The 26465-nt window shown below is 39.0% G+C and overlaps 1 protein-coding gene across 8 annotated transcripts in view; it reads right to left on the reverse strand.

The window, feature by feature from the left end:
- abca2 (ATP-binding cassette, sub-family A (ABC1), member 2) overlaps positions 1 to 26465 on the reverse strand; it is a 280330-nt gene that overhangs the window by 167581 nt on the left and 86284 nt on the right. For all 8 annotated transcript variants that reach the window (XM_039804281.1, XM_039804283.1, XM_039804279.1 and 5 more), the window contains 7 exons: positions 10097 to 10318; positions 9200 to 9576; positions 6547 to 6706; positions 4969 to 5097; positions 3394 to 3561; positions 2443 to 2539; positions 22 to 195 (listed from right to left, as the gene is read on the reverse strand). In XM_039804281.1, the coding sequence (XP_039660215.1) occupies positions 22 to 195; positions 2443 to 2539; positions 3394 to 3561; positions 4969 to 5097; positions 6547 to 6706; positions 9200 to 9576; positions 10097 to 10318 (1327 nt within the window). The remainder of the gene's footprint in view (positions 1 to 21; positions 196 to 2442; positions 2540 to 3393; positions 3562 to 4968; positions 5098 to 6546; positions 6707 to 9199; positions 9577 to 10096; positions 10319 to 26465) is intronic.

Below are 26465 nucleotides of genomic sequence, written 5' to 3' on the forward strand. Positions count from 1 at the left end.
AAAAAATATTTGGTCATTTACCTTGGATCCAAACAAAACCATAGAGGAAGTAGAATTTCCCCCCGATGTTGGGCCCAGGACGCCAGTAGGCTCGTCTGATTTCATTGGTCTTCTCTGTAAAGCTGGAGTTTTGTCTAATTTTATACAGAACATGGGGTGGCAGGGAGCCATCTTTGTTAGTCTGGAAAATCACACCTGTAAAAAAAAAAATAAACATAAGTCTTGGTGGCTCAACCAGCATTTTGAAACCAACAGGTTCTGCATGTTGCAAAATCTCTTTGACTTTAATTCAGGCTTGTTTGTCATTTGGGGGACTGTCTCTATAGCACTGACTGTCAAACACAGTGAATCCTGTTTTTACTTGTTTACATTACTTGCACTTGTTTCATGTCACATTTCGGTTCAGATGTTCAATGGGTTCTTTTGCTTTAAGTGTTTACCAAATAATGTTGGAATTGTGATTCCAATTTCTTCCTGTAGAATCACTTAGCCTCCTTCACTGCTCTATGGACATTGTACGAATCCACTTTATAGTAATTTATGTACCCGGTCCCAAGCCCTGTGGTGTATGCGGCTGCGCTCGCAGACCTGCACCTAAAACATGTCCCAGTCTGCATCAGTCAGAGACTCCTTAAAGGGGTAATAGAATGCAAAACCGATTTTACCTTGTCATAGTTGAATAACTAGTTGGTGGGTAAATAGGACATACATAGAACCTCAAAATCCCATTGACACCTCTTTCCTCTGCAAATCTCACAATTTGAAACTGCCTCTGAAAACGGGCAAATCTCCCGAATCTCCGAGCTGACGTCAACTCGGTGGCTCCTCCTTATTTGGCTCTAGTCTCTATCTTTGTCACGCCCCAACATTTACATTGGCTAGACCAGGGGTCACCAACCGTTTCTAAACTGAGAGCTACTTCATGGGTATTGAGTCATACGAAGGGCTACCAGTTTGATACACTCTTCTGAAATAACAAATTTGCTCAGTTTGCCTTTAGTTATATATGATTATTAATGATTAATGATGCTCATTTATGTGAAAACACTGATCATGTTGATGATTTCTCACAATAATTATCAATAATGACTTAACAAGGTGGGAAACAGATACATTCATTTTTAGAACAGGCCTGAGGGCTTCTCATGTGGTCCTTGGGGGCTACTTGGTGCCCGTGGGCACCGTGTTGGTGACCCCTGGGCTAGACCACTGATCTGAGATCAAATAGTCTGAATAGTCTGAATAGGTCGTGCAGATCTCAGAAATGGTATAAATTGTTCATCTGCTATTTGATTACTAAATTAACTTCTGAGACTTTTTTATGCGAGAAATCAACTATGTAGAGGTCAAATATGGGCCGTTTTAGGAAAATTGATGGCTAATTGCAAATTTTGTCCGACTGTGTGTCGGAATTCAGCGGCTGGTGCTGCCTGGGTTACTGCCTCGCCGCCCGGCCTCTGTTCCTTCACAGACCTTGGCCCACTGTGAGCTAGATGGAGCTCCGTCACGGCCAGCAGCCCACGGTGCTCCATACCCGCGCAAAGTCACTGTTTCTGGGTTACTGGACTACCAAACACCTCTGCCCGGCAGCTCCCTGTCGTTCCAAATAGAGACATTCCACAGGGATGCATAAGGGCCAAAAGAATAGCAACTGGGACATTTTCAGCCCAACCAATGTTACATACCCCATTAGGAGACCTTATGGAACAGTGTGAAATACCCTATATAATCATTCTATCACCCCTTTAAGAGCAACCTCTGATTGGTAAGGCCAGCACGTGACTTCCCTCTGAACATCCTGTTTCAGCTGTTGTTTGTATCTACGATAAGACTTTATTTTAAGGGCTGTGCATAAGACTGACATGACACCGTCATTATTATGACATGACACCTGTCATGAACATGAAGGAGTCATTTTGAGAGTTCATGACTATTTTCATTAAGTGTCATTCGGTAAATTATGACACTTTTAATGCAAAGTTAGCATTGTCTGAGATGTCTTTGTCATGACAACTTGACATTAAGGAAGACAACAATCTCTGTGTGATGACAACTTGACATCAAACAAGACAATACAACCTGTCGATATCTTTGAAATGACAACTTGATATTAACACAAACTGTAAAATATGTCATGACCAGCCCAATTATTAAACTTTAATAAACTATTTAGCTTCATGTGTTAACATTACATTTAACTGTCATTAAGAGGTTGTTATTTACAATGGCTGTCATGAGAGCAATATAATAGTGTCATGAATATTTTTTCTTTTTGTGTATAATTTGTTTCTGTACTGTACGTGAATTATGTCATTATGTCATTATGTGAATCACATGGTTTGCATTAGAGCACAACAAACTTTATACTTTATACAAGTATTTGTTTAACTATCAACTGAGGTACCATGATCACAACCTGACACAGATGGAGGGATGACTCACTGGCAAACACAGACACGTTGTCCTGGTAGGCCTGGTTTAGGGTGTAGTTGACAATGCTGTCCTCGTCAGGAAAGCCCTTGAAGACATCCACACTGACCTTAAAGCATGGGGCAAAGACACAAATAATTTTCTACAGCAGAAATGGATTAATCAAAAACTATTGTTAGAGCTGCTTTAACCATAATACTGGATTACAACATAGTCTTTTTCCACTAGAATAAACAGAAAAGGGTTTCTTTGACCTTTGCTCTTCCCAAACTGGAGCTCTGAGCAAGTCAACATATACTATTGGCTAGTAATGTAGTAATGGCCTTGGCCTCAACTAACTAAATAAGGTCAATTTCACTACTTGGTTAGTTTAAACATGCCCTGTCTGCTCACTAAGATGGACTGCCATTGTTGCTAAATTATGCCATCAATCTGTATGCCTACTGTTAATACCTAATGTTTATATTTGACTGTACTTAGTGATCCACTCACACTCTACCGTTTACTTATTAATGGCCATCTTGGCCATTTAGAGGTTGTAACATATTGATGAATGTATGCATGTGTTGTTGTATTTTTCTTTTTTTGCCTGTTGAATGTACGTTGTTGTATTGATAATTATTTTGTTTGTTTTATTTAAAAAAAAATTCTGTCACTCCTCTGTTGTTATGTAATGATTGTGTTATACTATAAGTTGGAACCCCCGTGAAAACAAGATGATACATCTCAAGCGGTTTATCATAATAAACAAATTTGAATATAACACTTGTGTCAGAACTCAATGTTTCAAAAATTGATACATTACTTTTAGCTCTTTTGATTTATGTTGCTCTTTTGCTCTGCTGCTCATGAACTCTTAGCAGCAGCAGCTGGTGCCCAGGTGTTACAGCAGACAGGCATGTAAGGCTTGTTCTGTGCAGTGGGCATGTTTTGATGGGATCCATTGTTCTACACTATACCAACCTTAGACATGAAGCGCATCCAGCCGCAGGCAGCGTTGTCAATGGTGTCAAGCTGCTCCAGCAGGGTGGAGATGTTAGGAAGACTGTAGTTTCCCTCCATCAGGCCCTGCATCAGCTCGCTGTCGGAGTCATTCAACAACTCAGGGTGCTGCTGAAGCTCTGAGGACAGCTTAAGGGAGAGGGAAAAGAGGATGAATGACTAACCATTACATATTTTCTGACTCAAGTCCAAGTTCTGTGAATACATAAACCTAATGGGAAAATATGAATGCAAATATTTCTATTTTGCATCCTGGTAGGACTGCTTAAACTACTTTAATACGCCCATATTATGAAAAAAAATCACTTTTTCTGGGATTTGGGGAGTTATTTTGTGTCTCTGGTGCTTCCACACACATACAAACCCATGAAAAAAAACCATCCATGCTGTTTTGAGTGAGATACGGGTTTCTGAATGTATCCTGCCTTCAGTCTCCGGGGGACCTGGTCAAAATCAGCATAACTGTCTACGTCATCAGCCGAAACATTTGGTGTGTGCTAACCACTTTAGCTAATACCACATCAGCTAGCTGTTACTCCAACTTTGGTCAGTACAAGGCAGGATTAGCCAGGAGACTTCTTCTAAACGAGGGCGCACTTCCAACTTTGCGTGGAATACCTGCAGACGAGGGACATGTAAGTAGTTCTATAAAATTTCTTTTGTAGATTAGGGTGAACTTGTGTGTATAGTAGCAGTGTTTTGCCATTTCTAAAAAATATGGTGTTTTTTGAAAATTAAACCACGTAAACCTATTCTGGTACAACCTCAAAATACTTTCATTAACCTGAAAATGAGCATAATATGGGCACTTTAAACAACTTAAACAACTATTTTGTATAGATTTGTCTCTGATTTGGTATTTTTTTGTTTATTCTTATTAATGTTTAAAGTGCTCATGTTATGCTTTTTGGCATTTTCCCTTTCCTTTATTGTGTTATATATCATTTTGTGCATGTAATAGGTTTACAAAGTGAAAAAGCCCAAAGTCCACCCCAAAGGAACTTACCATCTCCAACAGAAAACACTGTTCACAAACTGCTCTAGACAGCTCTACTGTAGTCCAGCCTTTATTTCAGTGACAAACGTGCGTCACTTTGTAACACACGTTATAATGCTCGCCTAGCTGCTAGCGTGGCACACCCTCATAATCTGCTTCTTAATGGCTAGTTGTCCTTACCTAGCTACTGCGCATGTGCGACTCCAAACAAAAAAGATGGAACAGAAGTGTGATGCCTCATCGGTAGCTAAAACACAGAGCTCAACAAACGAAGAAAAGAAGAGCTGCAGCAATGTGCAGTACAATAAGATGCTGTTTATTTTTTTTTATTAAACCATGTAAACCTATTCTGGTACAACCTCTAAATACAATTATGAACTTGAAAATGAGCATAATATGAGCACTTTAATATGTTTGTTTGTATGTATGCACCTAATCACCAACGCAAATTCCATTTAGTTCAATTACTGTGGCAATAAACTGCTTTCTGATTCTGATTTTAATAATAATGTCAAAACATGACTTGTAAATGAGTCTACCTGCTGTAGCCACACCAGGTGGTTGTGCAGCTGGCCGGCCTCCAGAAAAGCCCTGAGCTGGGCGGAGATGTTGAGCCACACCTGGGTGTAGTGTGTCACGTTACCGACGAATGCAAATGTCTCATTTGCCTGAGTGCAAAAAGTTAACAAATATTATTTTCTTTTTCTCATACCTATATATATTAAGTATAAATTCAACCATTTGTCCATATGGATTCCAGTCCTTTCTACCTCCATCTCCTCACTATACCGATATATCAGTGCTCCGTGCGTAAATTTGATAAAATATGTTTTTATATCTTAAATTATAAACAGGGTTTCTCTCAAACTGTCTCCAGGCAACTCCAAAGCCTAAAAGTGAGTAGCATAGATATGTTGTTTCAATATTATATAAATTTGCTGTTTTTCTCTGTTGGACTTCGGCAATAAAGCTGATGATTTTGCGATGCTGCCTCCAATTCACGTCAGAAATGATCAGCGTGACATTTAAAGGAAATACGTAGATTACGGTCTACTGACAAAATGGATCAATGGCTTAATATGGGGGCAATTAAAATCAAATCAAATAAAACCTCTGATACAACAGACAAGGTGCAACGACTTGATACAAGTGGTTTAGCATAGGCATTATGGCTGGGTATGAGGGAGAACCCAAACCACATTGTGTTTTGTGCTATAAATCGTTGGCTAATGGGGCTATGAAACCCCAATGAAAATAAATGCATGGGGAAACCTACAGGATTTTTTGAGAGAAAACGTGATGAACTTTAGAAACAGATGACCAAGGGAGCCTAACATTTTTTTTGCACTGGGGGAAAATGTGAAGGCTACAGAGGCTTTATACAGAGTATCCATGACGACCAATTACATTATATATATATATATATATATATATATATATATATATATATATATATATATATATATATATATAGACATTATACATATATTATATATTATCATTTATTTATTTATTGAATTGTTTGGGGGGAAAAGCAAGCAATGAAAATAACAGAATGTCGCCTGTTGTCCAGTGACAACATCCAGCAGCAAAAAACACATATGGCTCAAAATGTTGAAGTTTTCCTCACTAGAGTTGAATGAGTCCACTGACATCGAGAATGAGGCAAATCTGCTGTGTCTTGTAAGGTACATTTATACTGGCAAAGGAGTGCATGATGATTTTCTTTTTTGTCGTTCCATGCCAACCAACACCCAGAACAGGCAATTTTTTACTCACTCAATGATTTCATTGTGTAGCATGACCTCGACTACACAAGATGTGTTGGCCTTTGCACAAACTGTGCAGCTGCAATGACTGGAAAACAAAGGGGACTAGCAGTGCGTGTACTTGCAGCAGCACCATTCGGCATAGAAACCCACTATTGCTTTCACAGAGAACAACTGGCTGTGAAATAAATGCCCTAGTGTCTAAAAACAGTACTGGACGAAGCTGAAGACATAGTTCGTGCAATCAAAAGCAAACCACTGAACACGTCTTTTTAAAGCTTTGTCAGTGAAAATAATGTGAACAGCTCTGCTCATACAATTACACCAGAGATAGTGCTTTCCACTTGCCTTCTGAATCACTTTATCAACCTGGGATCCAATGGGGGAGTAGAGGATCTTGGGATTTTTTGTCATCAAGTGAACCAGTAGGCCCAGATTCCTCTGTTCTTTGTTGGTGAATCCCAGCGAACTCATATTCCCCTGCTTCAAAGCCTCTGGCTCAATGATCCTGCAACAACAGCCACAGGTTTAAAGTTCATACATTTTACTGCCAAGTCTCAATACTGTGGAATTTGATCAGCAATTTATATGTTTACAAATTAGAAAAAATTATTTTCCCCAACAAATCAGGCCACAAGTTTACTGCGCTTTTATCTCCCTGTTCACAATATACTGTTTTTATACCATGCACAGCTGCAAAGATTGTATTATCTGCAAGGAATTATTCTTATACATTTCTCTATGTTTAATCTAATATTGAATGCAAATATGATATAAACACAAAAAAGGGAGGACTAAGCATTGTTAAGACTGACACATCATTGCAGGGCAAACACAACTAGTTAGAAGACATTTCTAGTTTATTACAACTTTGGTGTTATTTTTCATAGTTTTAGCTATCATTTCAATTAGTTGTAATCACCTAGGTTGCTGAAACGTTTGACGGACAAGAAACAAGAGCAGTCAGACAGCTTGTGAACAAACCAACAAGTTATTTAAACTCTAAAACTCTATTTGGAGGTCAAACTGAAAGTAAAAATGTATATTTACAGTTTGGGTCTTTGTTTTCTCTTCTAAACAAGTTAAATTAAATTTTTACATTAATCATGCATTTTTAAATTCTAAAACCAGTCATCCCTCTACATCACCATCCTGCATCGCTATAAAACAAATAGCAACCAATGTGAGTTATAGAAAGGAAATAGGCTAATTTCCATCAAAAGAAATGCTTTGCGCGATGAGAGGATTCCGTTAATATATCAGAATGAATTCTGTGATCATCTGATACACTTTTAATATGCCATTAATGGAAAGGCTTGTGAAAGGGGCAATGCAGGCTGCTTTCCAACACAGCCATCATAGGCATAGTGTGCAGTTACTGGATTTGAGTTACATAAAACAACCAAACCTTGAATTAAAAAAATATCTCTTATATGTCAAATATTTTATATTGTAAAAATAAAAAATATGTAAAAAAAAATGTCTCTTTTTTTCTACAAGGATTCGATTCACGATTTTAAGTTCACGATATGATTTTCTCACGATTTTTTTAACAGACTGAGCTGCAGACAAATTATGAATGAAAAATATTACTTTATCTATATATATGTGCAAAATAACATCAAAAGTACAACTGAAACTGTATTTATCTTAAAAAAACAGAAAGAAAACAAATGCCACATCAAAATAACTAATAATAAACTACTCATGTACTTATAAATACTACTACTAATAAATAGAAAATAAAATCTTTTCAAGTAAATAAACTGCATATGCAACTTGGAATTTACATGTATTTCTTAAGGAAAATCATCATGGCAACATTCTCAGGAAGAAGCTGAGATCTCTTCAAAGTCACAATGTTGCGGTTGAAAAACCCTTTCCCTAGGGACAGAGGTCGCTGGTGTGGTGAAGTATGGAGAGGTATGGATTTTCTAGAGGCCAAAGCAGTGGGTACATCTTCCACCACTTGAGTCTACAGATTTTGAGGGAAATAGGTGTTTCACTTCTGTACCTAACATTGATTTCTGCCTCAATCCCACTCATGTGATTGATCTGTGCTGCGCCTGCAGGCTCAGTGAAAGCCCCTTCAGGTAAGTTTATTTGTACCCGTAGTAGGGCTGGGCAATATAACGATATTTTACCTTATAGGCTTTTCGATATATTTTCAAACAAGATATGAAATTAGACAATACCATTTAATGTTGCATTACATGACCAATTTCTTGGTCATACTTTTAAATACTTTTAAAACTGTGCTGATGCCTAAACGGTGCCTAAACCGATACTTTTAAAAAATATGTATAAAAAAAAAAAAAAAACGAGGAGCACAAAACAACAGTCGGCAACATTTAAGAACAGCTTGTTTATTGCTAAGGCCATATGGTCAAAATTAAATGATTTATTAGAAATTTAATAACAATAACAATTAAAGCTGCAAGCAGCGATGAACAGGCCCTCGCCCCTTGCCCCGGGGTAGTGGCGGATGCCAGGTGTGGCTTAAGCATTTGGGGCAGGGCAAACTGTCACCAATTAAAAAAGAATTCTTTGCGGAGTTCAATGATACCTCTCACAAGAGTTTACCTTAAACGGTTCACAAGTTATGAAACTGTGTACATGGGTGTGGCTAGAGTATAGGGGCTCAGTATCACGTTGACCACACATTCTATGTTTCATGTAAATCGGAATAACTTTTGCCAAGATACAACCGTTCCTGTGTAGACAGCCATCTAAAAGTAGGTTTGGCATATAGCGATTTTGCTAATTAATAAAAAAAATGAAAACAGCGCCATCTAAAGGCTGATTGACGCCATATTGGAAATATGTCATGTTTGTAATGAGAAAAAAAACAACCAAACAACCAAATAGCAAGCATCCTTTAAATTGAAAAGATACATCTGTGCTTAGTTACATTCTCTCCACAACAACATAATAGTAATGCTCTTCCCACTAACAGCAATCATTTTGTCAGATGATCAGCACCTTTTCTTGCCTCACTCACCTGTTGTGCCCACACAGAATCGGCTGCAGTCCGGCCCACAGTTGTACAAATGCTGAAAACTGAGAGTGAGGGTTCTCTGCTTCCTCCTTCTCTTTCCCTTCTCCTGCTCCTCCACCTCGCTCTGCTCCTTCCTCCCCTTTCTCTCCAGGGATGTCAGTCATGTTAGGGCCCCAGGTGGTGTTGTTAAGGGGCCAGGTTATGTTTGTGTGGAAGGCTGGAGTTCGACCAGTACAGGCTCCTTTGGGCAGCAGGCGGGCCAGGCCAGAGAGCAGGTCCACATCTTTGAGGAGCCTCTCTACATCAGCCAGGTCTTTCAATAGGGCCCAGAGGTTGGACTGAGAGAGCGAAACCACAGAGTTGGGCTGTTCCAGGTGAAGCTGGTGGGATGCGGTAGAGGAAGAGAGAAAGAAAGAGTGGAGGGAGAGGTATTGAGCAAATATAATGTGATTCAAACTGCTTCTGTTAGTTTTTTTAATGAAATAATGAATTCAGTGTCTCCCTGCGCTTTGAAGAAACCAGAACTGGTCCAGCTTTTAAATGTATCGTTTCTCGTTCTTAAAGGTCCAGAGGGAATAGAAAATATTGTCAGTTAGAGTACATGAGCCTAGGCCATTCAGGTGGATACCATCTGGGCCGGAAAAAGCTGAACGTTTCCAGAAGAGATTCAATTGTCTATGAAAGCTGTGTTGGGGCTGTACAGGTTAATTCAGCCACGTGTGGAAGCTCAGCGTGCGGCTAAAACACATCTACCGTGGACTCATCTGCTGTGTATTTTAACAGACAATAGTCTATCTGATAGTGGAACTACACAGATTTATCTGCTATCAGTTTCAGATTTTTTTTTTGATTTCTTTATTGTAGATGCTTTTATTTATGCCAAGAAAGTTTCTGCTGTACCTTCTCAGTGACACTCTGTGTGTTGATCTGTTCTCTCAGTTCGAGGCTCATCAGCCTGAAGCGCTCTGACCTTTGACCCTCCCCTCCGCTGCACACTGTGCTGCGATAGGCCTGCAGCAATGGTCCCTGCTTCTCAGGCACCAACAGGATCTTACTGAGCTTATTGGCCCTGCCCTGCCCACAGGTGAGGATCTCCAGCAGAGTTCCAGTCAGGAGGGCCCCCTGTGGAAGATGGAATTAGTTCATTTGATGAGCATTTTAAGGACCTGTCACACAATTTATGGTCCTGTGTTAAATCGACGCCATGGGTACGTACGTAGGTAAGTGTAGATACAGACCCTATGTCGGACCCTACGCCGTAGCCTGCTCAGTCCAAAGCTAATCCCTGTCACTCTCTTACTCGTTCTACACACACTCCCCAGCATGCAGCATTTTTTGGGGTTGCTGTCTTTGTCATGAATGTCTTTGTTGTGTTGAGCAACACATATAATGCCTTTCCTGTTTTCACGCAGGACTGTTAGTTTCACGTAAATTATGTGTATTCCTTTCTAGGCTGGTGTATGCTAAAAATAAACTAGGACATGCTGTAATTAATGGAGCCCATTTTCAGACAGTCTCTCATGAAATCTATTAATGGTGTTGCACTCTGTTCACACAAAAATGTACAGAAATATTTGTGTGAAGAACACAAAGAGTGCCTTGAAAGAGATGTTCAAACCCGGTCTACTTTTACACCTCTACACACCACTCCAGATTGTTGGTTTTAGAAAGCTACAGAAATCTTCAAACGCAGACCCCACCTTCCAATTCAGATGCCGGAAAGGTGTGGGGGGGAAGGGGGTTTCAGACTGTTCAACCATCCGACAAGCAGTTCATTTGGAGTATACTGAAACCTTTTTCCGTTTCTGTAGATTGTTGTTTGTTGGTATGGAGATTTCATGAAATCCTTAACTGCTGGAGGATTCAATTACAGTGGGTACGGAAAGTATTCAGACCCCTTTAAATGTTTCACTCTTTGTTTCATTGCAGCCATTTGCTAAAATCAAAAAAGTTCATTTTATTTCTTATTCATGTACACTCAGCACCCCATCTTGACAGAATAAACAGAAATGTAGAATCTTTTGCAAATTTATTAAAAAAGAAAAACTGAAATATCACATGGTCATAAGTATTCAGACCCTTTGCTCAGTATTGAGTAGAAGCACCCTTTTGAGCTAGTACAGCAATGAGTCTTCTTGGGAATGATGCAACAAGTTTTTCACACCTGGATTTGGGGATCCTCTGCCATTCTTCCTTGCAGATCCTCTCCAGTTCCGTCAGGTTGGATGGTGAACGTTGGTGGACAGCCATTTTCAGGTCTCTCCAGAGATGCTCAATTGGGTTTAGGTCAGGGCTCTTGGCTGGGCCAGTCAAGAATGGTCACAGAGTTGTTCCGAAGCCACTCCTTTGTTATTTTAGCTGTGTGCTTAGGGCCATTGTCTTGCTAGAAGGTGAACCTTCGGCCCAGTCTGAGGTCCTGAGCACTCTGGATGAGGTTTTCTTCCAGGATATCTCTGTACTTGGCAGCGTTCATCTTTCCTTCAATTGCAACCAGTCCCATAGCATGATGCTGCCACCACCATGTTTCACTGTTGGGATTGTATTGGGCAGGTGATGAGCAGTGCCTGGTTTTCTCCACACATACGGCTTAGAATTAATGCCAAAAAGTTCAATCTTGGTCTCATCAGACCAGAGAATCTTATTTCTCATAGTCTGGGAGTCTTTCATGTGTTTTCTGGCAAACTCTATGCAGACTTTCATATGTCTTGCACTGAGGCTTCCGTCGGGCCACTCTGCCATAAAGCCCCAACTGGTGGAGGGCTGCAGTGATAGTTGACTTTGTGGAACTTTCTCCCATCTCCCTACTGCATCTCTGGAGCTCAGCCACAGTGATCTTTGGGTTCTTCTTTACCTCTCTCACCAAGGCTCTTCTCCCATGATTGCTCAGTTTGGCTGGACGGCCAGGTCTAGGAAGAGTTCTGGTCGTCCCAAACTTGTTCCATTTAAGGATTATGGAGGCCACTGTGCTCTTAGGAACCTTGAGTGCTGCAGAAATTCTTTTGTAACCTTGGCCAGATCTGTGCCTTACCACAATTCTGTCTCTGAACTCCTTGGGCAGTTCCTTCGACCTCATGATTCTCATTTTCACTGACATGCACTGTGAGCTGTAAGGTCTTATATAGACAGGTGTGTGCCTTTCCTGATCAAGTCCAATCAGTTTAATTAAACACAGCAGGACTCCAATGAAGGAGTAGAACCATCTCAAGGAGGATCAGAAGAAATGGAGTGTTAAATATGAGTCTCACAGCAAAGGGTCTGAATACTTATGACCATGTGATTTTTCAGTTTTTCTTTTTTAATAAATTTGCAAAGAATTCTACATTTCTGTTTTTTTCTGTCAAGATGGGGTGCTGAGTGTACATGAATGAGAAATAAAATGAACTTTTTTGATTTTAGCAAATGACTGAGATGAAACAAAGAGTGAAAAATGTAACGGGGTCTGAAAAATTGGTGTTAAATGCTGTGTTAGACCTACTGATGCTGTGCCAGTTCATGACCGTGTTGCTTAAACTCTACAGTATGACAAACTCTTGTCCATATTTATAGCACTTTGATATCTGATAAACAAACTGCTTCCTGCTTATAACAGCATGCTGCCTGTATGGAGAGACACATGATCCATAAGAAAAGCCAGAAGCAAAAAGTCAGCTGTGGATAACAAAAAGGTTACCAGAGAATGGGAACGAACCCCCCTACCAGATGGCTGCTCGATAACTGAAATGGACCTTGTGGACTACAAACCCACATTTAACAAGTAATTTACCGTGGTTTAGAATCAGATTAGAAGCAGACTTTATCCATCTTGACACAGTGGCAAAAATGAACCAAAGCAGGCGCAACAAGAACAAAGGTTCAAGTAAATCTGCTACCGACCAAGAACACTCATGAAAGAAATGAGAAAGGTCTTGTCGGAAAGGTTAGTCAAAATTGAAGACTCACTGAAAGGCATGAACGAGCAAATACGGGGCTATGAAAAAAGATTGGACGAGGCCGAACAAAGAGTGAGCGATGTGGAGGATTGACTCCTAGCTTACATGATGCGTAAACAGCAGCAACTAGAAGCACACTGTGAAGACGATGAAAAACGCTCAAGGAGGTCCAACCTACAGATCTATGGAGTGAAGGAAGGGACAGAGGGCGACGAAATTATGCTTGATTTCACAGCAAAGCTACTGAAAACGGTTCTCAAACTTTCAGATGAAGACAACCTTGGTATTGAGCACGCACACAGGTCTATTGTAGCAATTTGTTTTTTATCTCAATATATTATTTAGATAAAACATGATGCACATATGTACATATATTTGCATATATGAATCTTAATCATAAAGGAAACCAATTGGTGTAGCCAGTTAAAAAAGTGGCGGGCAAATGATCCATGTTTTGCGGAAACTGGCAAGACTACATTTTATTAGCACTAAAACTAACATGGAGGACGTAGCAAGCGCAGGGATGTCAAAAAGTGCCAGACCTGCCACCAGTGCCATGCAACGTGTGCACCGTGCAATAACCTGCGCTAGAAAGGAGTTAGAGGTAGAAGACAGCCACCAACTGTTGGCATCTGTCAAGGATTCTTTTCACCATAATCGCGGCAGCATTCGATCTCCCAACACCAGACATTTTCAAGGTAATAGCTACCCGATGCAAATTTGTGATAACATTAGAAATTATTTGCAATTCACGGCATCCCGCAGATCCTTGCAACGCTCTATCAATTGTAATAATTCTCCTTTGGACTTCATCTAATACACGCGCAGCTATGATGCACTGTACCTCTCCTACTATTTGTAGGAGGCATAAAATGACATCCAAACCAGTATGCAAATGTTATACCCACCCCTTCAGCTGCGAATCATTGAGGTATTAGTGTCTATGACTATCAACTGCACATGGAAATCTTGGGTGGCGGGCAGTGGGTGGGGGCCCTTCTGTACAAGGGTCATACTCTGGGAGGCAGCCAAGGCTGTCTTGAGAGGCAAAATCATCCAACTGGCTTCAAACTCAAAGAAATTGAGGGAAAGTAAACGTTTAGAATTGGTAAAGAAAATAGAACATTTTGTGAAACAACAAAGAAAACACATCCGCCGAAAATATCCACAATTGGGCTTAATGAGGCAAAACAGGAACTTGACGATCTTACCAGAGTTGAAAACATTAAAATAAACAAACCAGATCGTTTTTATATAAACCACAGGATATTTCAGAAGCCTTTGCTGCATTTTATAAAGACTTACAAAAACACAGAAAAAATTTACCAAGAAAAAATTTATATTTATCTGAAATCAAACTTCCTAAAATAAATGCCATTTCATCAGAGTCCATACACAGGCCGATAAATAAAGTATCACAGAAGCAATCAAAAACCTGAAGAATAACAAAAGCCAAGGTACAGAATGATACACAAATTAATTTAAAAAAAATCTTCGCTGACCTCATCAGTCCAGTTTTGGAGAGAGCACACTCTCATGCTCTGGTGACAGGCAGGCTGCCGTCGGCATGGAAGGGTGAAAGGGAATCGGTTATTAATACCATAATATACGCCGACCAGACAGGCTTTATAGTCAATCGCTACCTGCCTGATAACACCTACAGATTGCTTAAAGTCATGGAGCATAGTAGCAATTACCCAGATCCCTGCATGGCATTAGCGATGGACGTGGAAAAGGTATTTGATCGTGTATCATGGCCTTTTCTATTTAAAACCATGGATATATTTGGATTTGGCCCAAAATTCATTAGATGGCTACGACTACTGTATACTAAACCTCAAAGTATGGTCAGAGTTAATGGACATACTTCTAAATCTTTCGCTATCGCCACTCCTCTTCGCTTTATTTCTCGAACCATGGGCACAGGTGATACGGACAACACATTTATTCAAGCAGGGGCGGTGTGTTCATTAGGGCGATACGGGCAACGCACTGCCAAACAGGAAAAGGAAGGAATTTTTTTTCTAATCAATTACATCACGGCAACAGTCGTTATCAGTGTTCTAATTTAGACGTCTGATCTGCCACTAAATGTCCAATCAGGCTAAAGTCGTGCTTCAAATGGCCCCGCCCCTTTTGGGGCGATTTCAGTCAGGTTGAAAATCGCCCCAGAAGTCTCTCATAGACTCTCATGTAAAATCTTTTTTTTTTTCAAATATCAGAGCTTTCAATACAATCTCTATGGGTTCCGGGAGGGCTTGCACTTACGCGCTTTCGTCATACGTAACATAACCATGAACGTAACTAAGAAAAGAGCGGGTAGCAGCGTCAATCAATTCACGTACTACTGTCAAGATGGCTAGCGTTCAGTGCAACTCGATTGTCTCTTTGAAAGAAGTTCCTTTTAGTCGGCGAACAAATCAAGATAAATTGGCAACGAAACAATTAGGACCTCCCAGACCAAATTTAATAATTCAACAGGTTTCTACTAAAGGGGGAAAGTCCTACACCCGAGGATTTTCCAAAAATTGGTACGAACGAAAAACCTGGCTAGCAGGCTGCGATGTAACTAATGCAGTCTTCTGCTACCCCTGCTTACTCTTTCACCCTGAAGGCGGCACGGCAGACAGCACCGCTTGGACAGCGACTGGTGTAACGGACATGCACCATCTTTCAGAAAAGATTAAGAAACATGAGCTGTCAAAGACCCACATGGATAGCTGTTTGAGATTGTCTGCTTTGGGGAGAGTGAACATTGCCACTCAACTGGATGAGGGATACAGGCTAGCTGTCCGCCGCCACAACGATGAGGTTAGCAAGAACCGCCACATCCTCAGCCGGCTAATCCAGTGTGTGAAGTTTTGCGGAGTGTTTGAGTTAGCTTTGCGAGGCAACGATGAAACTGAGGGCTCCACCAACCCTGGTATTTTTCTTGGACTTGTCAACTTTGTGGCACAGTTAGATGAGGTGTTTGATGACCATCTTAAAAATGCTAAAGTTTTCAAGGGCACATCAAAGACCATTCAAAACGAGCTACTGGAGTGTATGCTAGCGGTCATGAGGGAACATATTGTGGAAGAGGTGAAGTCGGCGAACTTCGTAGCTATCCAAGCTGACGAGACCACGGACGTTTCTACACAGACACAGCTGGTGCTTGTGCTGAGGTACATAGATAGCAACCACAAAGTGCAGGAGCGCTTTTTTGAGTTCCTTCCCATCTCGGAATCAACCTCAGTCTCAATCGCCAGTGTGCTTTTGGAGAGACTGACGACGACGAGAAAGTCATTGTGCAAACTTACGATGGAGCCAGTGTGATGAGGGGAGAGAAGGCTGTTGTGCAGCAAAAGGTGCGTGAGCATTTCAAGAATGCCCATTACGTGCATTGCTATGCGCATCAGCTGAATTTGATCATGCAGCAAGCTACTTCTCGCATCAAAAAAGTGAACATTTTCTTTTCCGATCTGAGCGGGATTGCAACTTTTTTTTCCCGGTCATCCAAACGCACCAGCATTCTTGACCAGACTGTTGCACGAAGACTGCCCAGAGCTTCATCCACACGGTGGAAATTCAACAGCAGATTCGTGAACACTGTCTACGAGAATCGAGACGACCTCATAGAATGTTTTGAAGCCATCAGGACGGGTTCATTGGGTTCATTTGACCAGCCCACCGTGAGAGAGGCATCTGGCTACGTGAGGATGCTACATGATGAAGATTTAATTTTTTTCCTGGGGCTTTTTCACAAAATCATGCCCCACGTCGACATTCTGTACCAGAAGCTACAGAAGAAGGACATCGAAGCTGTCTTCATCAAACGTGCCCTCGACAGCTTCACAAGCAGTGTGCAGGCCATAAGGTAAGATTAAACAATATCATTCGATCTTTCTCAAAGCAGAGCTTTGTTATTTGAAAATGTATGCATGAAAGGAGACTGCATTTGTGTTTGAAATTACATTATTCTCATTATATATGGCCAGTGGTGTAATCTAGCTTACTTTATATTAGAGATGGCCCGATACCATTTTTTGCTTCCCGATACCAATTCCGATACCTGAACTTGCGTATCGGCCGATACCGAGTACCGATCCAATACCAGTGCGTCCTATATTTTATTATGTTTTAACAACTGTATACTACTATCCCTGTATGGATGTGATATTATTTCTATCTTTGTTGTCGGTCTGGCTTAGGTTAAACTCTTTGTGAAACATGAACAAACACAAACAATGAATGCCGTAGAACTTTCTTATATTATCCAGTCTGTCAAGTCAGTTATAACGGAAAAAGAACATAAATAAACTACTTTAACGTAGATTTTCTTTAGGGCTTTATTACATGGTATCGGATCCGTGCATAATCTTTAGTACTTCCCGATACCGATACCAGCGTTTTAGGCAGTATCGGAGCCGATACCGACCATCTCTACTTTATATACTATGTGTACTGTACAGTGGTGCTCATAAGTGTATGAACACATGCTAAAGTTGACTAAAAAGAAAACTAAAAAATAAATAAAAAAATCATCTTTTGGAAATTGATCTTAATGCCTTAATTAAAAAAAGTTGGAAAATCCAACCTTTAAGGACACCAATTTTCTTTTCTTTTTTTATTCCTCTTTTTAGTCAACTTTAGCATGGGCTCATAAACGTATGAGCACCACTGTATACTGTGCTGAACATCCAGGCTATGTGAGACACAAAGGCTAACTTAAACACTAAAGACTTTATGCATCCCTGCCCATTTTAAGTGGAACTGAAGTATTTGTACTATACATGGATACATTGCATATACATGTGCATCACATAGACTACAGTACTGTACATAGCCTAACAAACACATTGGTCTGTTTGCCTTCAGGGACTCCTCTCAACAGCAGCTGCAAGAAGCAAAAGGAGCCAAAAGACCCAGAACAGCTTTGAGAGAAGAGGAGAAGCAGAGGCTGTCTGAAGAGGTCTGCAACACCATCCTGGATCACACCAAAGAAAGGTTCTCTTTCTCTGGCCACCTTGTGAGTGCTACCTTACTGCAAACAGACATGTTTGAAAGGTACTGCCATTCATTTCCTGATGAGGCTCTGAATGCCACTGTGAATGCATACCCCATGCTGAGCAAGGCAAAGCTCAAGACAGAACTCTCTCTGATCTATGAGAATCCTGAATTCAAGGGCTGCTGTGGTGCACTGGCACTGTACCAGGTTCTCATGAGCTACAACCTCCAGGAGACGTTCTCTGAGACTTTGACTCTGTTGAACATCCTCATAACTACAACAGCTGAAGCTGAGAGATGTTTCTCAACTTTGACACGAGTTAAGACATTCCTGCGAAATAGGCCAGGAACGTCTGAATGCACTGGCCATGCTTTCCATGGAGAGGGAACTAGTCCTCAGCATGTCTGATTTCAATGAGAAAGTCATTGACCGCTTTGCTGCATTGAAAGAGAGAAGAGCACAGTTTCAGTACAAGTAATGTAGCCTCTCTCTCTCTTTGTCCCTCCCTGTCTGTCTCTTTAACACACACACGCCCAAATCAGTTCACAGTTGATGTTGTTTAAAATAGTTATTTTTCATTAAAAAAAAGTAAAAAAAAAAAAAAGATCTGTTCATGTTCATTTTTACAAATCTACACAATTGGCCAGAATATGGTTGTTCATTTTTACAAAGCCATACAGATAGCTGTGTTTACCTTTTCTAGAAATTATTTTCAAATGCTGTTTTCAGGCAAAATGTCTATCACTGTTCATTTTCACTAATCTATACAAGAGGGCAGAATATGGAAGTCTATACAAATTGCTTATAACCAATAACTTGCATCAATGTTTTCAGTAGCCTCTATCAAAAGCTCCTGCTTGCTTGTTGTGAATTATGCTCAGGTGCACATATTTCCAATTCAACCATGAGGCCTTTTTGAAGCAAGTAATGTGTATATCAGAATTCTTTAGTTAAACTTAGCAGCACCTCATCATTCTGTTTTGGTGTTCAATGTGTAAAGCCAAGATGCCCAGACCACACTAGGTCAAGCCTCACTTGTTCATTCCCCTGTTTGGGACAACGTTACTTTGCTTTTATTAAGTAGCACTTTGGTCATATCCTACATTCCACAAAATGTAGTTCTAAAGATCCACTTCTCTCAACAATTTGTCTACTTGTTATTGCCATGCTGTTACTATTTATTGTGTAAGTGTGGATTTCCCTTTTACTCTTAAACATTATTTGGCTGCACTACCTTTGAAATGTTGTAAATGTGGTAAAAGCTCTTGTTGATCCTGCAATCTGAACAAATACCAAGATGCTGTATTTTCAGCTGATATTTCATTTGTTTATGGAAATGCATATTGTTTATGCAGTGTTGAGGAATGTGAAAGAACACCCTTGATTATTTTTACTGTGATAACTTATTTTGCTTTTGTAAGCCAACACTTTTGAGATCAGTCAATAAATGCTTCTGGTATTGACTTTTATGCTGCCCCTGTCTTCATGTTGTTGCTGGACATATCTTTTTTAAAATGTGTGTAGGTCACCTAAATCATCAGAAAAATTGCCCCCCCCTGAGAATTTGTTCAGGAGCCGCCACTGTATTCAAGGGATAGAGATTGATTGAAATCCACAAAATTTTGCAGATGATGTTTTAGTTTATATATCGGATGTTTTAAATTCTCTTCCAAGGCTGATGGAAAGCCTGGCCCAGTTCGGAAATCTCTTCGGAAAAGTTAATGTTAATAAAACAGAAGCCTTGGCTCTGAACTCGTTGATTACATAATTGTTGAGAGCATCTTTTCAGTTTAAATGGCCCAAGGAGGGTATAACATACTGTACCTCGGCACCACTACACCACAAAAGACAAAACAAAAACTATAATAAATTAATTTATAAGATATCTGCAGACGGTAACACTTTACTTGACAGTACCGACATAACCATGACATGACACTGTCATAACTATGACATGACACTGTCATGAATGTGTCATAAACCTTATAAACAAGTCATAAACGTTTATGACTTCTGTCATTAAGTGTCATTCGGTTTTTGTCATGACAAGTTGACATTGTTGGGCTTGTCTTGATTATGACAACTTGACATTAATCAAAGTGATATTACCAGAAGTTGTCTTGGTCATGACAACTTGACATTAAATTTGTCTTGATTATGACACTTTGACATTAATCAAAGTGTCATTACCAGAAGTTGTCTTGGTCATGACAAGTTGACATTAAATTAGTTTGGGATGTCTTTGTAATGACAACTTGACATTAACCAGGATGACATTACCAGAGGATGTCTTTGTCATGACAACTTGACATAAACAGAAATTCAACTCTTTTGTATTCATGACATTTTGACCTAATGATTATTATAATTAGATGTGCAAGATTAGAGACCAATTCTAGCACTTTTTCAAATAGATGTCTGACAGGAAATTTCACAAAACTGGGTCTCATGACACTGTTATGACAGTGTAACTAATAAATATTTTGACCTCAAGTAGTGGTACCAATTGTATTTGTCATTAAGATATCATTGATAGGACTTGCTGTCATGACAACATTATGACAGTGTAACGAAAACATTCTTTGACCTCAAGTAAAGTGGTAACATTTGTGTTTGTCATTAAGATATCATAGATAAGACGTGTTGTCATGACAACATTATGACAGTGTAACGAAAACATTCTTTGACCTCAGGTAAAGTGTTACCAATTGTATTTGTCATTAAGATATCATGGATAAGACTTGTTGTCATGACAACATTATGACAGTGTAACGAAAACATTCTTTGACCTCAAGTAAAGTGGTAACATTTGTGTTTGTCATTAAGATATCATAGATAAGACGTGTTGTCATGACAACATTATGACAGTGTAACGAAAACATTCTTTGACCTCAGGTAAAGTGTTACCAATTGTATTTGTCATTAAGATATCATGGATAAGACTTGTTGTCATGACAACATTATGACAGTGTAACTAATACATATTTTGACCTCAAGTAAAGTGGTACCAATTGTAATTGTCATTAAGATATCATGGATAAGACTTGTTGTCATGACAACATTATGACAGTGTAACTAATACATATTTTGACCTCAAGTGGTACCAATTGTATTTGTCATTAAGATATCATAGATAAGACTTGCTGTCATGACAACATTATGATAAATAAGCACGCAAGTCTTAATGCCTCTAGATTACAACACTGTAGCTTAAGTTATGGGAAAATAATACAATTTAGGAGATGTTTACATGCAATTTATGCAATTATATTTAGGATAGTGTTAATGTTACTAAGGTTCCATACAACTTGAATTAGAAATGCATTGTTTGTATAAAGGTTGCCTATTAATATAAATGTGCTTTTGGTACATGAGAGGGATTTATATACGTTTGATACCTAAGAGAAGAAATGTAAGAACGGTTGTACAAACTGAATAGAGGTTTAGATATTTCAATAGGGGTTAACTGAAATATGACCTCATTTTATTTTCATTGTAGCCTAAGCAATTGATTTTATTACTGAATAGTAATTGAGAGACATTTTTTGGCCTTATCTACAGGTGGAGGAGGTGAAAAGGCTACGGAGGGGAGGCCCAGTCCACAGAGGGATATTGAATCACATCAATTCTTCACATCCCAGAGACTTCCAGGGTTTAGAGATTCCCAGTTCAGGATCGAGACTCTGAACCTAGATGGATTTCCCTTGATTCATTCTTCATGGTGGAAGGACAAACGGAAACCAAACTCATATGGGCCCCAATGTTGAACATCTCTGAACTCTTGTCATCAAAGAACAATTGAGCTCATAGAACTGAAGAGGGTTTCTTTTGTGTGCACACTTTATTTTTTTCAGTTAGTTTATCTGTATGTATGCCATATTTCTGTGTATATTAATACCACTTTACTTGAGGTCAAAGAATATATTTGTTACACTGTCATAATGTGGTAATGACATCAAGTCTTATCTATGATATCTTAATGACAAACACAAATGTTACCACTTTACTTGAGGTCAAAGAATGTTTTCGTTACACTGTCATAATGTTGTCATGACAGCAAGTCTTATCCGTGATATCTTAATGACAAATACAATTGGTACCACTTTACTTGAGGGCAAAATATATATTAGTTACACTAATATTATGCTGTCATAATGTTGTCATGACAGCAAGTCTTATCTATGATATCTTAATGACAAATACAATTGGTACCACTTGAGGTCAAAATATGTATTAGTTACACTGTCAGAATGTTGTCATGACAGCAAGTCTTATCTATGATATCTTAATGACAAATAAAAATGTTACCACTTTACTTGAGGTCAAAGAATGTATTTGTTACACTGTCATAATGTGGTAATGACATCAAGTCTTATCTATGATATCTTAATGACAAATAAAAATGTTACCACTTTACTTGAGGTCAAAGAATGTTTTCGTTACACTGTCATAATGTTGTCATGACAGCAAGTCTTATCTATGATATCTTAATGACAAATACAATTGGTACCACTTTACTTGAGGTCAAAATATTTATTAGTTACACTGTCATAATGTTGTCATGACAGCAAGTCTTATCCGTGATATCTTAATGACAAATACAATTGGTACCACTTTACTTGAGGGCAAAATATATATTAGTTACACTAATATTATGCTGTCATAATGTTGTCATGACAGCAAGTCTTATCTATGATATCTTAATGACAAATACAATTGGTACCACTTGAGGTCAAAATATGTATTAGTTACACTGTCAGAATGTTGTCATGACAGCAAGTCTTATCTATGATATCTTAATGACAAATAAAAATGTTACCACTTTACTTGAGGTCAAAGAATGTATTTGTTACACTGTCATAATGTGGTAATGACATCAAGTCTTATCTATGATATCTTAATGACAAATAAAAATGTTACCACTTTACTTGAGGTCAAAGAATGTTTTCGTTACACTGTCATAATGTTGTCATGACAGCAAGTCTTATCTATGATATCTTAATGACAAATACAATTGGTACCACTTTACTTGAGGTCAAAATATTTATTAGTTACACTGTCATAATGTTGTCATGACAGCAAGTCTTATCCATGATATCTTAATGACAAATACAATTGGTACCACTACTTGAGGTCAAAATATTTATTAGTTACACTGTCATAACAGTGTCATGAGACCCAGTTTTGTGAAATTTCCTGTCAGACATCTATCTGAAAAAGTGCTAGAATTGGTCTCTAATCTTGCACATCTAATTATAATAATCATTAGGTCAAAATGTCATGAATACAAAAAGAGGTGAATTTCTGTTTATGTCAAGTTGTCATGACAAAGACATCCTCTGGTAATGTCATCCTGGTTAATGTCAAGTTGTCATTACAAAGACATCCCAAACTAATTTAATGTCAACTTGTCATGACCAAGACAACTTCTGGTAATGACACTTTGATTAATGTCAAAGTGTCATAATCAAGACAAATTTAATGTCAAGTTGTCATGACCAAGACAACTTCTGGTAATATCACTTTGATTAATGTCAAGTTGTCATAATCAAGACAAGCCCAAAAATGTCAACTTGTCATGACAAAAACCGAATGACACTTAATGACAGAAGTCATAAACGTTTATGACTTGTTTATAAGGTTTATGACACATTCATGACAGTGTCATGTCATAGTTATGACAGTGTCATGTCATGGTTATGTCGGTACTGTCAAGTAAAGTGTTACCCTGTAGACTTAAACAGATGGGCTGTTTTACCCCTCACCCTTTCGGGTAGGCTAGAGTGCATTAGGGTGAATGTGCTGCCTAGGCTGCAGTTTCTTTTTTCAGGCTCTGCCTCTTACACTCCCATTTTAAGCTTTACTGACTTCGAGCATTGACCATTTGGATCCCTGACTGGGTGGAAATAAAGTGGCTGGAGATTGAAAAATCACTTTGTTCCTCAATGCCCTTATCAAATGTCCCGTTTACTGAAGATAAAGCTTTGGAAGGGTCCCTGGGTAGGTGGTCAAAAACTCTTGCAGTATGGAGAGAGGTGCAGAGGTCCTTTTGGTGTTTTTACATGCTACCAAAACTGTGAAATAAAGAAAGAATCCTTAAATGAGGCCCTGAGTAAAAAAAAACATAATTTTAATCTCTATTTCTCTATTCAAGAGCAGAAGTTAACGGGAAGTTATTTTCTGGGCGTACAGCCAGGACAGATGGCTATGTGGTAACATTATGTGATGTAAAACTTGGCCGAATGACGTACTTTGCTATGGTGTCCATCCTCTCATATGTATACAACAAATGCATGCTTTTAGTAGTTAGTTGCTCTGCTGTTTGAAGAAAGATCTTATTATAGCACCATCTCGGTCTCCTTAAAAAATCCATTGATGAGTAAAATCTGCAACTATTGCAATCCACGACAGTAGTGAGAACCAAAAAGCCAGAGCATACAACTCCAGTTCACGGATCATTACATTGGCTACCAGTTTCTCACAGAATAAACTTCAAAATTGTATTGATTATCCATAAATCATTGAACGGTTTAAGTCCAAGATACACATCAAATCTCTTACCAACCTCGCAGACCTCTCAGGTCGCCTGGTTCTGGATTACTGGATGTTTCCAGAGTCAAAACATGCCGAAGCTGCCTTTACCTTCCATGCTGCCAGAAGAGTTTAGACTTGAGGACAATGCTGGTTACTTTCAAATCTGTGCTAAAGATACACCTTTTTACCATTGCTTTTCTATTTTTTTATCCTGTGTGCATTTGATTGTTACTTTATTTATTTATTTACTCTGTAATCTGTAAAGAACATTGGGTTGCTCTTGGGCATGAAATATGCAATATAAATAAATTTGCCTTGCTTTTCCTAAATGACTAAATGTGTCCACAGACAGACAAATATAAACACCTTGAAAGTAGTACTCAAATCCGCTTCTGGCTGAACGATTTAGGAAAATAATGTAATTGCGATTATTTTAACCAATATTGCGATTACGATTTAAAATGCAATTATTTTTAAAGCTCTTTATCTGCTGTATTATTTAACAAAGACAAACAATATATCACTGTATAGTATGACCAACACAATATTAGATTAAACATAAACTGTTCTTTCCTGTAGGCCAGGCCTGTATGTTATGATGAAATTAGGTGATGCATGAATTTATATGAATGACATATTATTAATTTATCACACAACTGATTTGTTGAATGTCAAGCCTTGTAAACAAGTAATAATTACCATGACAACATAAAGCACTGACAAAAAGACTGGTGTAAACATTACTATGAAAAGTCAGTAAAAAAATCACACAAACTAAAGTGCAGATTGCAGAAATGCACTTTTTAAAACACTGTCTGTGAACTTTACAGGACATTCTTTTATTATTATTATTCAATTATTTTTATTGGTTTACAGGACATTCTTTTAATATGTATATGTGCACGATGAGTATGGCACTGCCAGCCATAGTGATCATACTGATCATGTCAGCAGAAAAAAACCTTGTTTTCAGCTCCGCTGCGGCTCTCACATTTTTTGTGTAGCTCGGGCATGGCGACCTGGCTAAAATATGTGCGGGAGGGCATGTTGTACCACTTATCCAGTGTATTTATCAAAGCCGTGAGCCAAGGCTTGGACATTGTACTGAGATGCATCATATCTTTCGCGATAAACTCTGTTACTGCTTGAGTAATTTCCACATTGCGTTTTGAAGTACGTTCATATGGACTTACGCTTTCAAACATTTCGGTCAGTGATCCATGTCGAGTGGTATTTCGCTTACTTGACACACTTGTGTTCGGCTTTTTAGGCATACAACTGTCGTACATGGCTTTGTGGTGTTTTTTTTTTTAAAGGGGTGATAGAATTATTATATAATGTATTTCACACTGTTCTTTATGGTCTCCTAATATGGTATGTAACATTGATTGGGCTGAAAATTGCCCGGTTACTATTTTATGGGCCCTTATGCATCCCTGTGTTTTGGCCCTATTTGGAACGAGAGCTTTTCTTCCAAATATGGTATGCTCATGAATATTTAGATGAACTGCGCGCTGATTGGTTCAGGAACCACATACGTATACATTGGAGACGAGACAGCAGACCTCACATTTCACACACTGCAATGTTTCGTTACAAAATTCATTTCTGAAACTTTTTTATGCGAGAAATCAACTACCGGTATATAAACCTCAAATATGGTCCGTTTTAGGAAAATGTATGGCTAATTGCAAATTTGGTAAGACATGTTGGACTTCAGGAGGTCCACACAGTGTAACGAGACAGCGGCAGCCCTGCTGTGCTCCATACACAGGAGAAAGTCACAGTTTCTGGGTTACTGGCAGGGACGGACTGACAA

The sequence above is a fragment of the Perca fluviatilis genome, chromosome 6 (genome assembly GCF_010015445.1).
Source record: "Perca fluviatilis chromosome 6, GENO_Pfluv_1.0, whole genome shotgun sequence".
Taxonomy (NCBI): domain Eukaryota; kingdom Metazoa; phylum Chordata; class Actinopteri; order Perciformes; family Percidae; genus Perca; species Perca fluviatilis.